The sequence below is a fragment of the Penaeus vannamei genome, chromosome 40 (genome assembly GCF_042767895.1).
Source record: "Penaeus vannamei isolate JL-2024 chromosome 40, ASM4276789v1, whole genome shotgun sequence".
Lineage (NCBI taxonomy): Eukaryota > Metazoa > Arthropoda > Malacostraca > Decapoda > Penaeidae > Penaeus > Penaeus vannamei.
This window is the reverse complement of record NC_091588.1, coordinates 17,961,076-17,976,075: the sequence shown is the minus strand read 5'-3', so window position 1 is coordinate 17,976,075 and position 15,000 is coordinate 17,961,076. Positions and strand designations below refer to the sequence as shown.

The 15,000-nt window shown below is 35.6% G+C and overlaps 2 protein-coding genes across 5 annotated transcripts in view; both read left to right on the top strand.

Annotated features, from left to right (window-relative positions):
• Positions 1–7,459, top strand: part of LOC113808724 (UPAR/Ly6 domain-containing protein crok) — a 9,454-nt gene extending 1,995 nt beyond the window's left edge. The window contains exons 2-3 of the mRNA XM_027360196.2: positions 2,482–2,664; positions 3,355–7,459. Coding sequence (XP_027215997.1) covers positions 2,482–2,664; positions 3,355–3,566 — 395 coding nt within the window. The 3' untranslated portion in view covers positions 3,567–7,459. The remainder of the gene's footprint in view (positions 1–2,481; positions 2,665–3,354) is intronic.
• A 2,223-nt stretch (positions 7,460–9,682) lies between these two features.
• LOC138860153 (uncharacterized) lies at positions 9,683–13,628 on the top strand. Of its 4 annotated transcripts, XM_070117242.1 has the most exons (5): positions 9,683–9,807; positions 10,780–11,002; positions 11,270–11,557; positions 12,523–12,745; positions 13,013–13,628. In XM_070117242.1, the coding sequence occupies exons 4-5, from the start codon at positions 12,590–12,592 to the stop codon at positions 13,397–13,399; spliced, it is 543 nt and encodes a 180-aa protein (XP_069973343.1). In that variant the 5' UTR covers positions 9,683–9,807; positions 10,780–11,002; positions 11,270–11,557; positions 12,523–12,589; the 3' UTR covers positions 13,400–13,628. The 4 variants fall into 4 exon arrangements, with proteins under 4 accessions (XP_069973343.1, XP_069973345.1, XP_069973342.1 ...); XM_070117244.1 differs by having other exon boundaries at positions 12,523–13,628; XM_070117241.1 differs by having other exon boundaries at positions 10,780–11,557.
• Positions 13,629–15,000: the final 1,372 nt, after the last annotated feature.

The window sequence follows — 15,000 nt, the reverse complement described above, 5'->3', positions numbered from 1 at the left end:
TATTTTGGCTATAGGTATTCACTATTTGAAAAATTGGCTTAGCGTATATCAAATTTGGTCTTGGTGTATATTTCAGGTGGACAAGAATTGCAAATTCCAGTGTGGACCTTCATGTAACTGATCATGACAATTTGTTTTCATGGATTCCTCTTTACTATCCTAATATATCAAAATTATGCCACAGGAATCCCCTTCTTAGCAATAATCTTATCCCTGATAGCAGAATAGGGCATGAAAGGTACCAGGGAAAGTGTGGGGAAAAATATGAATAATATTAATACACAGAATCAGTCACCATATTGTCTAATGCAGGGGGCTGCTGCCTCCCTGACCCCTGAAATGGAAGACAAAGAATCCTCCAGATATTCATGGCAGGGTAGAGCATATGACTGACATGCAGGAGAGCCCAACGCTGAGTCTGTCCAATGCACTGTCCTGCTATGAATTTGTGGAGGATTCTTTGTTTTCCATGGCCCCTATGAATTAGACAATATAATGATTGATTCTGTGTATATTATTCATATTTTACCCTGCAATTTCCCTGGCACCTTTCATACCCTCCCTTGCTATTGGGGCCAGGAATGTGGGGTTTGAGATGGTTCCGCAGCATAATTTCTACATATGTGTGTACTAAAGGATGAAAGGAATCCATTGATACCAAAATCGTCACATTTGATTATGCGAACGTATTGTGTAATATTACCTCGTTTTCCATTGGAAATATAAATGAAAGTATTGGCAATTATTTACCAAATGGATTTTCTCTATGCGTGAAATTTGTCACATCCTATTTTTTAAATTGTTAACCATATTTTTTGCCTGTGCAGATTTTCATATATCAGTGAGTGCTTTTTCTTTTATCCTAAGACAATGACATTAGATATATGATATTAATTCAGTGCTTTTAGGCTGGTTAAACATTGGAAGGCCTGATGATGCATGCCACATGTGGACAACTAGCACTTGTTTTTGTGCCATATATGCATAAATAAAGTCCTGGTTTGTTGCTTTGACACAAGTTTGTATATGAGGTAATGAGGCCTTTGTGCTTATTTCTACCAAAATTACCACAAAATCAACAAGCCAGTATGTGCATTCTTTGCATGCCAAATGGGCTATAGATTGGATTGCAATGATAATGGTATGATTATCCCTACTGATCCAGGTACCTTGCTACCTGCAAGTGGAAGTAGTGTCCTCTCTGGAGCCAGCACTTTTCCAGCCATGGCTCACAGGTGGTCAATTCACCCTTGTTTACAAGTGGAAATAATGTAAGAGGCTTTGCTAAATTCCCTGAGAATCTAATCTTTCTCCAAGGGCTTTGTGTACTTATTATGAGTCATTCTCATCACCCTGGCTTTTAACTGAATTTTTCATCACAGCTACCCTGGCCCTCAGCCAAATTTTTTCATGATGGCATAGTTGTGTCACCTGATCCGTTGGTAAATTTTTTCCTGACGTGACAGTCGTGCAGCCTATAACTAATGGATTAAAGGCACCCATTTTCACCATCTCTTATCCCAGAGACAAGAAGAGCTGTGAATGCTGTGGCCTTTGTGCCTTAGGTGCTTCACCATAGGCTAACAGATTTCTACATATATAAGTATATGTGGATCATGAACTGCTTCCTTATTTGACAGCAAATTATCAGGAAGGTCTGCAAGCTATTATCTTGCCTGAATATACATGGTTGAGGTGTATTGTCCTGTTGCTGGAATGCCAAAGGCATGGTGGCCACATTAAGCATTTGAGACTGAAGGTAAATGATTGCACTCTTACCCCTACTTTCTGTTCATTCACATGCTGATTGCTGCGTCGTCATTCCCCTTTTCCCTCTAATTTCATTTGAATTTATATGTATTGTGTGTAAACAAAGTATAGCACAAGGAAATTTTAAACTGCATTAAGATGTAAGACAATATGAGTGTTTTAAGATGTTACAGTGGCTGGATCAGTTAGATAGGTCTTTTTGTATTCTTGTGTAATAAAACAAAGGGAAATTCACAAATTTTAACAAATTTTAGATTACAAAAACCCTACTATAGCATTGATGTTAATGGTGATCAGAATAGAACAGCTTCATTTGATTGATGTTGCTTCAAAGCCTTTTGGTATTGAAGAAATTTTGAAATGTTTAGTAAATGTTAATGCAAAACTTGTATCAAGGAGATTTAAGATGACATTACATGACTGAACAAGATTTATTATGAATCACTTGTAAATCTCTCTTGTTATCTAATTTTCATGTGCATGTTATTATTGAGTTAGATCATGCATATAACTGAAATTACTCTTCATGAAAAAGCTGTAAAGGAAAAGGACTACTTCATAAACCAAATTGGGTTGTCTTAGATCATATGGTCATTCCATTTCCTTTACATCTTTTTCAGGAATAGCCACAATTAACTCCATTTCCCCTACTGTATCATTGAGAAACAAAGTCATACTGAATGTACTGATACTATAAAACCATCTTTGCAGCCGGGGCAATAAAATGCTACCAGTGCTCGACCGATGAGGATCCAAAAGGAAGAGATCTGTGTGGCGCATATGAATACTTTGACGAGGAAGCCCACATCCCTGTTGACTGCTTCCAGGAGGAATCTGTGACCCCAGGGACGTTCTGCGTCAAGATCACCAAGCAGTCTCCACGCATGTTTATCTGTAAGTACTCATTTATACAATGCTTCTGGCTCTTTTGTTGTGCATCAAATTGATGTGGAGTTTTAAGGTACACCAGTTGGAATAATCGTATTAATGTTTATTTTTTATTTTTTTTGTCTGTAATTTTTATTTATTTATTATTATTTTTATTTTATTAATATTATTATTATTATTATTTTTTTTTTCTTTTTTGCTTCTTTGTTTATTTGTGTATCTTATATTTGTTGAATCTTGTTGGATGTTGTAATTTTTTAGGGGTATGATTTTAGATGACAATAGGAGGAATCTGGTTGTTATTGTTACAATGTTTTTTTTTTTTTTTTCTTTTCTTTTTCTTTTAATTGTGATGAATGTTGTTTTTTCTTTTATTATTATTATTATTATTATTATTATTATTATTATTATTATTATTATTATTATTATTATTATTATTATTATTATTATTATTATTATTATTATTATTTTTACTATTTTTACTATTTTTGTTATTGTTATTTTTACTATTATATTATTACTATTGCTATTATTATTACTGTTAGTATTACTATTGTTGTTATTATAACTGTTATTTTTGCTGTTTATTGATTGTTTATTTAAACTTGTAGCATCATTATTATTTTTGTTGTCATTGTTCTTATAATTGTTGCTGATATGATTCCTACCAACCTATCAATATAATTTTTTTCCCAGGGGATGGCCGCTGGCGCACTGTTATCCGCCGCTGTTCCTCAGTCACAGAGACTGGAGTGACAAACGTATGCAACTGGGGTGTGGACCTGAATGGTGTCTATTGGGAGGAATGTTATTGCACCTCTGACGGGTGCAATGGCTCATCCGCATTGACAGTCAGCTTTTCTCTCATTGCTGCTGCTCTGGTAGCTTCCGTTTGGATGAGGTTATAAGGAAAGAAGCAGGAAGGGTTTATGTGATAGGAGTTGATACTGATGTGTGGTACGTCTGTTCAAAAGTATTTTTTTATGTGTAGCTTTTTATACATGGAGAAAATGGAACTTTGTTATCCATATTTTTAAAATGAATTTCCGTCCATTTTGATACAGCTGGTGAAATATGATATGTGAAGTGAAGTGTAAAAGGAGTGTTGTTCCTTTTGTTTGTTTTTATGTTTTGAATTAGGTTACTGTTTACCTGTTGGAAGTTGAATATGTTTTAACTCAATTTTATGGGAAAGCATATCATAGGGAAGAATTATTTAAAATTTAAATTTAAATTTAAAATTTAAAATTTAAAAATGAAAAATGCCAAATTTGTATGGCTAATATATTTTTTATGTTATTCAGAACTTATAAGTAGGAATAGATTAAATGGTTACTATTACAAAACAGTATCTCATTGAAACTAGAATCTCATTCAAAATGATCTTTTAAAAGCATGTTGTTTAAAAAGTCAGCATGTAAAAGCTATAGTTATTATTATTATTGTTATTATGCTTTATTTTCTTCATTTTCCCATTTTTATTTTACTCTTGTTTATTATTATTATAATGATTATTATTGTTATTATTTCCTTTTTCCTTTTTTAGATCTTAGAATACTTGCCTGTATCTTACCTTATTGTTGATGTCCGTCTGGAGTTGTCACTGTGAGCCAGTCCATCCTTAATTCCAGTTTAGAGCTCAGATATTGGATTCAGCCAGGTGGACCATTGTTGGTGTAAGGGTGGACATCCAGTTCGGCAAAGATGGCAGTACCAAAACCAAAGATCCAAAAGGGTTTTCCACTATGTTTGATTTTTGGCAGAAAGTAGGATAAGTTTAAGAATTGAGGTCAGTTCTTTTAGGTCTTATATAAAATCTATTTCCCTTTTCAGCAAATTCTGTTTTATTTTCATAAAATACTTTTCTGTCTGTTTTACATTCTCCTGGATTGTTCATTATGTTGAAAGAAGAGGTAACAAAAATTTAAAGGTTAAAAAGCTAAAAATGATTTCTAGGTATTATTTGAAAATTATTTTATGCTTAAATGTATTTTATATTGAACAGTCTATTAAATTATGTATGTTTACATAATGTTTATTGTTAGCAAAGTTAAAGTGATCATTGCCACATTTTCTGATTGATGTGTAACTGGTGTCTGTCTGTGAGTTTATTGTGTATAATGTACAGAAAATAATCATCTTTCGGCTGCTCCCTTAGGGGTCGCCACAGCAGATCATCTGTCTCTACCTCACTCTATCTTCTGCTTCTTTTGTTACACCCATCATCCTTTAAAGCATCCTTAAACCTTCTCTTTAGTCTTCCCCTGTTCCTCCTGCCAGGTGGGTCCATCTCTATCCTCCTCCTCCCCACATACTCCTTATCCCTCTTACGCACATGACCAAATGACCTCATTCTCGTCTCACTAGCTCAAACGGACATATATGTGCTGTCCCTCTAATGTATTCATTTCTGATTTTGTCCAGCTCCACTCAAAAAAACAACAACACACATCTTCAATTCTGCTACCTCCAACTCTGCCTCCTGTCTTTTCGTCAGTGGTACAGGCTCCATACCGTACAACATGGCTGGCCTTACTAATGTCTTATAGACCTTCCCCTTCATTCTTGAAGACACCTTTCTGTCACAGAATACTCCTGTAACATTTATCCAATATGTAAGAAAGTAACCTCTACAAGGAGTATAAAGTTTTGAAATGAAATGGATATGATGTTTTATGAAGTTTCTTATATGAAAACATCTAGATATTTTTTATACAGACATCAGTTGAAAGGAAAATGTAAAGTTTGTACTTGCATTAATTAACAATTGTTTTCCACATTATATAGACAGATAACATATATCTCTTTATTTCATAGAATGTTTTCTTAACTTAACTTTAAGAAGGGTAGTACTGTAATTTCTTCAAATAGAGAAACAGAAGACTTAAATGTTCTGCTAAGGAAAAAGGGCTGTGATGTTCAGTTTACCATAGCATTTTCATCAAAGTTACTGTTCTTAACCCCAAAAAAGACAACACTGTTCATGGGTTCATGTTTTTCTTCCTTTCTTTCTTTTTCTTCTTTTTCTCTTTTTCTCTTGTGTTATATGTACCAATTTTTTCAACTTAGTATGTTTTGTCCATTGTGCACACATACCTGAAAACAACAGGTATCATATTTAGGTTTTGTAAGTTTGGATTTTTTAACCTGTATGTATACAAGTGATTTGTAAAATGTGCATTTCTAAAGCTAACATTGCTGTGATGTTTTTTTTTTTTTTCTATTTCTCTATTTATTTTTTCAGTTTATATTATTGGTAATGTCAAATATTGTCAATACTTGGAAAGTGTGCCAATTGAAAATCAGTTTATTAAAAGTTCATATTTAGTATCCATAAATATTTAACTAGTTTTATTTGTTATTCAACCAAGTAACAAAGATTGCAATGCTACCCTAGGTCAGACATCATCCAAAGGGTTTTGATATATGAATTGTAGATAATCATATTTTGGATATTTATGTAATATTTTGGTTCGTGAGATGAGCTTTTATTCTTTGAGATTTTCTTTTCTTTTCTTCCTTTGTCCCTTCCTTCCTAGTGACATTAAATTTTGTCAGGTGGTACATATACATATATATATATATATATATATATATATATATATATATATATATATATATATATATATATATATATATATATATATATATATATATATAAATTACTTTGTCACAAAAAGTGGTGTGTGTTTGCATTAGAGAAAAAAGGTCAGTCAAAACTTGATTTTGTTAAGCATATTTGATAAAAGTGCATGCAACTGGACTGCAAGATTGTATTTCAGAAACTTACAATTGGCTGACTTCATTGTGTAATAAAATAAGTAAATGATGTTAAGATTTAAATGTCACAGTCAAACAGTGCCAATGGAGTATTTTGGTAAAAATATACAAGATCCCATATTACTGCGTAAGCATAATGAAATTATACTTTAGGCAACTCTATATACATTTCCGTACATTGTTTTTTTTGTGAATTTTGTTCCACACAGATTGCTCTATACTAAGGAGTTAATTAGGAGGACCTATGTGATTGATCCAACCCCATTTTCTATATAAGATTTTTTTTTTTCTCCTAATGCTGTTATGATTATTTTTGAATAAATGATTACTTTATTGCATTTAAAGTACTACTACTAATAAGAAGTAAAGAATCTTTCCAAAAAACAAGGAAAAGGGTGGACAGGTGAGGTAGGAAGGACTACTAATCGTAGAGGCATCTGTATGTAAACATTGTTATTATACTAAAATGACAGTGGACATGGCATGTAGGTCATGTCATCTGTGCACAGTGTTTTAATTTTCACTGCTATCACAATTTTGATACTGAATATGACTTACGGAAAGAAAGTGACAGGGATTTCTAACTAATTTTTATTTTTATTTATTTTTTTATTTTTATTTTTATTTTTTTTTTGTATGTCTTTAATACTTTTGAAATGCACATTTATGGGTGAATTACAGAATAGCAGAGAAAGTTCAAGATGGTATTTAACTGTTTGTTCAAGATGGTATTTAACTGTTTGGTGAAGGGGAATGTTTTTTCAACAAACTTAAAATTGCTGTAAAATACTTGATAAAATTGTATTGACATTTGTTAAGGATAAATTACAGCACAGAGATATATGTTTTGTAACATTCCATATGTAACATTATTTCACTCAGATCTTCGAAGTAAAATCTGCCAGATTTTGTAAGAGATTCCGTCCATAACATTCCATTATCTAAGGTTTATAAGATAGATTATCTGTTAAAAGTGTTGTGTAAGATAAGTATTTTTGCAATAAACTAATAACATCTTGAAGATTGTTTATGCAATTCCTCAGTCTTATCTCTTTGGTGGTTTTAAAGTAAATGTCATAAAAATTTGTACAAACACAAGAGTTTATTTATGTTGATATAAATTGTACTGATAAGGTTGTAATTCTCACCAATTTATGATAACAAGTTTTCAAAATTAAAATGTAGTAACTGCATTAACAAAGCACAACAGTTTTTTGGTGTGTGTGAAATTAGGAAATATTGTATTGTGATTCTAATATATATTAGATTTTTTTACAATGCCATATATATTCTTGATGTAAAGTCGATTATTATCCGTTTTTCTTCCTTCTTTTACATTTACACTGTATTTAGTTATACATAATTGAAAATTGATATAAATGTCAAAAGATGAAAGGAAAAAACAAATTTGTTTTTTGTGAAAAATGTAAAACAATTATACTCATAAATATCATAGTAATATGGGGCTATCCCCCTAAGAAGCCCTTTATAAACAGCCCTAGTTGTAAGCCCTAGTATGTGCTTGTGCTTGTGCATGTGTGTGTGCATGTGTGTGTATATATCATACATACATACATATATATATGTGTGTGTGTGTGTGTGTGTGTGTGTGTGTGTGTGTGTGTGTGTGTGTGTGTGTGTGTGTGTGTGTGTGTGTGTGCGCGTGCGTGCATGCGTGTATGTGTGCGTGTGTGTGTTTGTTATATATACATACATACATACATATATATGTATAAATATGTATATATATATATGTATGTAAATGTATATATAAATACACACACATATGTGTGTGTGTATATATATATATACACACACACACACATATATATATATATATATATATATATATATATATATATATATATATATATATATATATTGGAAAACATGTCTAGTTCTTTTGTTAATAACTGACAAACTATAATTTCAAAGTGGATACAACTTATAAATTATATATATATATCTATATATATATATATATATATATATATATATATATATATATATATATATATATATATACATATATACATATATACATATATATATATATATATATATATATATATATATATATATATATAAAAGATAACGTGGTGACATTACGAGATTACACATATTCTCATTTTTTGTTAAAATTATTATAAATAAGTGGTAAATATCGAAATTTACATTAAGACTAGTAAGGTTACCATGTGGCAAATTATATAAATTATCAGAACTCAGCGGATCTGATAGATTCCCAACGACCTGAAACCATAACCCTTTCCCTCATCAACCCCTTCCCCATTTTCAACTTTCCAACATTACTCTAGATAGTTGACGCATAGCAACTATCACCTGTCATCACCCTTTACTATACCTTCCTATAGTGTTATATGATCTTAGATGTCTAGCACATTTATTACGCTTTCCACATGTTAAATGCCTCATCTGCGCACAAGAACGTAACAGTGCGACATAATGAGCACGAGAATTAGTCTTGGATATTTTTTCTGGGAAATCAACTCACAAACTGGAAGACATTCGGGCAACTCATAAAATTTATGATTTCGATATATTTCTCATTCAGTGGCAAACAATTATCGATTTGATACCACTTGTAATGTCATGAACACTTTCATGAACTTTCATGAACGAACGTTGCGACAGGATGAAAGAGTAGCTCTGCAATGGACTATAGATGATGGAAATTGCTTCCTCGCACACCAAAAGGCAGAATGATGAGATATTACTCAGCAATTGAAAAGGAAGAGAAGAGAGTAAGCGAGAGGTTTCGAAATCGTTGTGAGGAAACGTATGGAAGGAAGCACCATGATCACTGGTATGTTACACAATGAAAGTTAAGGAAGGAGGGAAGCCAAATCAGTGATGGAATGGAAGCGTTTCTATATTTGCGAACTATTGTCTGCCTCCATGCAGAGTACAGTCATGGTGATTGTAAAACACCATGGTGGTCAAAGTTAATTGTGTAAATCAATCTGCGTATTCAATCTTCATACATCTTATATTTCACTCACAGATCCGTGATTCGTACTCTTATGGATCTAGTTTTAGTAGATAGAACACTATATGCAGTATATACAGGGCAAGGAAGCAATGCAAAATTCACTGAGCATCCCTCCGAAGAGTGAGACCAACGTTCCTGGAGCGCCACTGGGCCCTGTCCTCCCCGGCCTCTGCCTCGTCGTGGGAATGGACGCTCACTTGCCACAGGAAATAGTCATGCACGTTGGGGATCCTCTGCCGGAGCTCTATCACGGACGAGCGCCAAGATCGCCAGTAAGGCGCAGGAACGGGACCCCGAAGACACGACTCCAAACGAAGGCAGTCGCGAGTCAGCAGCAGAATGTAGCGATCCAGCAGGTGAGCAGTGGTAAGCAGGGACGTAAGAGACGGTACCATAGCCTGTCTGACGGAGGCTCTGCCAGAGTCCACGGCACTGTAGTAAACCCTCTCGAGTAAGTGGAGCTCCTGCGAGAGGTGTTCCCTGGCCATCTTGGCTGCTGTCACCTTCTGGAAGCTCTTAAGCAGAAGCTGCGCGATTTCAGCGGGATGTCGAGCAACCTTCTCGTCAAACGCAGTGAAGTTACAGCTGGCCAATGTACCTTCATCCATTCTGGCGATATGCTGTATTATGGTTGAGTTACAATGCACCTGTGACTCGACTTCGGTGGTTGGAGGGTTATATAGGAGTGGCGAGGTCAGGTCACGGTGACTGAAAATGACTGAAGGTCATCATACGAATGCAATATCTTGTATGCTTTGTTAGAGGATATATATACATATATGTATGTATATATATGTATATAAATGAATATATATATATATATATATATTATATATATATGTATGAATATATATATATGTATGAATATATATATATATGTATGAATATATATATATATGCATGTATGTATCTATGTATGCATTATGTATATATATGTATATATTCATTAAATGTGTGTGGAAATACTAAACACTACGGCGTATCATATATACAATATTGTTACATTGCAACAGTATATGAATTTTTCATGTTTTCATACTTCATCTATAGCTTTCCAAATTGATGCAGCTCATGCAATTGCCTATAAATCATATTCTTTAATACCTCGCATTTTATGCTGTCAGTTAACGACAAATGTTTAGACATACTTTCATATATCCATATTCAAATATACCATACGTACAAACAGTCGTCCTTTTTCGCACGACTTACAACTCAAGGAAGTTTTAACGTATTGTGTAAATATTTTTGGCTCGATATAATTTCCTTTTAGCTAAACGTGTGCGACATTCACTTTTGCTTATATTTGTTACACAACACGGTTTCAGAAAAGCGGAAAATTGCAATGCTGTAATCGATATTTCGCCGTGGGACCCAACTCCTTTGCTTAAAATAATGATCGTGAACTACAGGCATCGACACTTGATCTACCGCTTCACCCCCTGTGATGTGAGCGCCCCAGTCCACCCAAAAACAGGGTCCCTGCTGCCCAAGCCCTGTGACTTCTTCGTTCGGACATGTGGCGTTCCAGGCCCTTGTACACATCCTCAAGTAAAGCGATAACCCCCTTTTACTGTACCATATGTACCCCACGTTACTGGCGACTCTGGTTACATGTGTAAGAATGTAGGGGAATAAAAGCGAGTGTCATCGTGCTAAGAACTAGATGCTGGATAATAAGTTAGAATATTCACAAAGCAACAAACGGTTGACGTAAATAATTACATCCGATAAAACAACAGCTTAATCAGTAGGGATTTAGGAATTATATGATACTTTTATATTGTGTTCTGAAGTTTTATTTAACACTATGTACAGTATATACAGGGCAAGGAAGCAATGCAAAATTCACTGAGCATCCCTCCGAAGAGTGAGACCAACGTTCCTGGAGCGCCACTGGGCCCTGTCCTCCCCGGCCTCTGCCTCGTCGTGGGAATGGACGCTCACTTGCCACAGGAAATAGTCATGCACGTTGGGGATCCTCTGCCGGAGCTCTATCACGGACGAGCGCCAAGATCGCCAGTAAGGCGCAGGAACGGGACCCCGAAGACACGACTCCAAACGAAGGCAGTCGCGAGTCAGCAGCAGAATGTAGCGATCCAGCAGGTGAGCAGTGGTAAGCAGGGACGTAAGAGACGGTACCATAGCCTGTCTGACGGAGGCTCTGCCAGAGTCCACGGCACTGTAGTAAATCCTCTCGAGTAAGTGGAGCTCCTGCGAGAGGTGTTCCCTGGCCATCTTGGCTGCTGTCACCTTCTGGAAGTTCTTAAGCAGAAGCTGCGCGATTTCAGCGGGATGTCGAGCAATCTTCTCATCAAACGCAGTGAAGTTACAGCTGGCCAATGTACCTTCATCCATTCTGGCGATATGTTGCTGTATTATGGTTGAGTTACAATGCACCTGTGACTCGACTTCGGTGGTTGGAGGGTTATATAGGAGTGGCGAGGTCAGGTCACGGTGACTGAAAATGACTGAAGGTCATCATACGAATGCAATATCTTGTATGCTTTGTTAGAGGATATATATACATATATGTATGTATATATATGTATATAAATGAATATATATATATATTATATATATATGTATGAATATATATATATGTATGAATATATATATATATGTATGAATATATATATATGCATGTATGTATCTATGTATGCATTATGTATATATATGTATATATTCATTAAATGTGTGTGGAAATACTAAACACTACGGCGTATCATATATACAATATTGTTACATTGCAACAGTATATGAATTTTTCATGTTTTCATACTTCATCTATAGCTTTCCAAATTGATGCAGCTCATGCAATTGCCTATAAATCATATTCTTTAATACCTCGCATTTTATGCTGTCAGTTAACGACAAATGTTTAGACATACTTTCATATATCCATATTCAAATATACCATACGTACAAACAGTCGTCCTTTTTCGCACGACTTACAACTCAAGGAAGTTTTAACGTATTGTGTAAATATTTTTGGCTCGATATAATTTCCTTTTAGCTAAACGTGTGCGACATTCACTTTTGCTTATATTTGTTACACAACACGGTTTCAGAAAAGCGGAAAATTGCAATGCTGTAATCGATATTTCGCCGTGGGACCCAACTCCTTTGCTTAAAATAATGATCGTGAACTACAGGCATCGACACTTGATCTACCGCTTCACCCCCTGTGATGTGAGCGCCCCAGTCCACCCAAAAACAGGGTCCCTGCTGCCCAAGCCCTGTGACTTCTTCGTTCGGACATGTGGCGTTCCAGGCCCTTGTACACATCCTCAAGTAAAGCGATAACCCCCTTTTACTGTACCATATGTACCCCACGTTACTGGCGACTCTGGTTACATGTGTAAGAATGTAGGGGAATAAAAGCGAGTGTCATCGTGCTAAGAACTAGATGCTGGATAATAAGTTAGAATATTCACAAAGCAACAAACGGTTGACGTAAATAATTACATCCGATAAAACAACAGCTTAATCAGTAGGGATTTAGGAATTATATGATACTTTTATATTGTGTTCTGAAGTTTTATTTAACACTATGTACAGTATATACAGGGCAAGGAAGCAATGCAAAATTCACTGAGCATCCCTCCGAAGAGTGAGACCAACGTTCCTGGAGCGCCACTGGGCCCTGTCCTCCCCGGCCTCTGCCTCGTCGTGGGAATGGACGCTCACTTGCCACAGGAAATAGTCATGCACGTTGGGGATCCTCTGCCGGAGCTCTATCACGGACGAGCGCCAAGATCGCCAGTAAGGCGCAGGAACGGGACCCCGAAGACACGACTCCAAACGAAGGCAGTCGCGAGTCAGCAGCAGAATGTAGCGATCCAGCAGGTGAGCAGTGGTAAGCAGGGACGTAAGAGACGGTACCATAGCCTGTCTGACGGAGGCTCTGCCAGAGTCCACGGCACTGTAGTAAACCCTCTCGAGTAAGTGGAGCTCCTGCGAGAGGTGTTCCCTGGCTGCTGTCACCTTCTGGAAGCTCTTAAGCAGAAGCTGAGTAACATCAGCGGGATACTGAGCAACGTCTTCGTCGAACACAGTGAACTGACTGCTAGATAAAGGTCCCTCATCCATTCTGGTTGTTTCACAGTGAGCACTGAAACTCTGCTAAGGATAAGGATAAGTCCGATGTGCGAAGCTGAGTCTCGCCCGGCCTATGCCGACAGATGTCAACTCGATCAACTCTGCTTGTGAGTTTCATCCTTTATGTACACAAAGTCAGGTCACTGAAGTATTACGGTCAGGTCACGTCGTTTACAAAATGAAATGTCGGAGGTTACCTGATAGCTGAAGGTCAAGTAGCTGATGTTATGGATAATTTGTATTCTCTTAAAAAGATGGATGAGTTTGATGTTATTGTGTACGTTAGAGGTCTCCAATCTATACAGTAAGCGTATTTCTTCTTTAAAGGAATATATCCGTTTACACTGAAAGGGGCAAGCACAAGGTCAATCTAGTGAAATGCCCCCTTTTCTCATAGTTGTATTTTTAAAGCTGATAACCAATGAAATGAGCTCATAATCCAGGATACATAGCCTCAGATACCACCACATTATTAGAAATAGGAAAATGGAATGGAATTCAAATACAGAGCTGGTGAGGGAGTGGAGTGGGAGTGAGTGCGACCGGGAGGTGGTGGGAGGTTCTACGAGAGAGGGAGAATAGGAGTGACTTTTTGACTTTGACACGTTTATTGAGACAAAAGTAAGATTACATCTCAAAAGGATGAGGTAACTTAGGTTATCCTCACCCTTACTTAATAAGTCCCTATGCGGGCTCACAATTCATTATACAAAACTTAGGTACAATAATATTTAAAATCAAATACAGCACTTAATTAATAAAGAATTACAAGCATTACAAGAATTCAGAGTCATTGGCTTACATATCTTTAAGGTGATATAACACTCCCACCCTCATCCAGATAAGTCCTCTCCTGGGCTTACATAATCAAATACAACGCACAAAAAATATGCGCACGCAATATATGATTATAATCCCGGAGAAGAGATGAATCAATGGGAGTGAGTGCGACTGGGAACAAATGGCTGGAGAGGGAGTTTCTACGAGGGAGTGAGAGTGGGAGTGACTGCGATTGTGAGTTACCGTGAGTAAGGCCAGGGACGGTCATGGCTATAAAGACACTAACATATATTTCAAAAGTCCATATATATATATTTTTCAATCTATTTTATTTTTCCAAATCTCACACAGGTGGTTTGGACTATAAGACATTAAAGTTGGGCATTTCAAATAGATAATGAAATTTCCAGTTTTGAGATGTAAGAGAATTTTTTTAAATCGATTTTCGAGGTAAACATGCGTAATATAATTTCTGAAATTCGAATAAATATTTCACATAATTTGTTTCTGTAGAATATGCATCATTAATATAAATTTCTTCATTCGAACCGGGAAATGTTTTTCAAACATTTATTTATGAGATGGAGACAAACTGTAATCAAGATTCCATTCATTTCCTTTCATGTGTAATTTTTAGGAAGTGTTATTTTTATATAAATATCACGTTT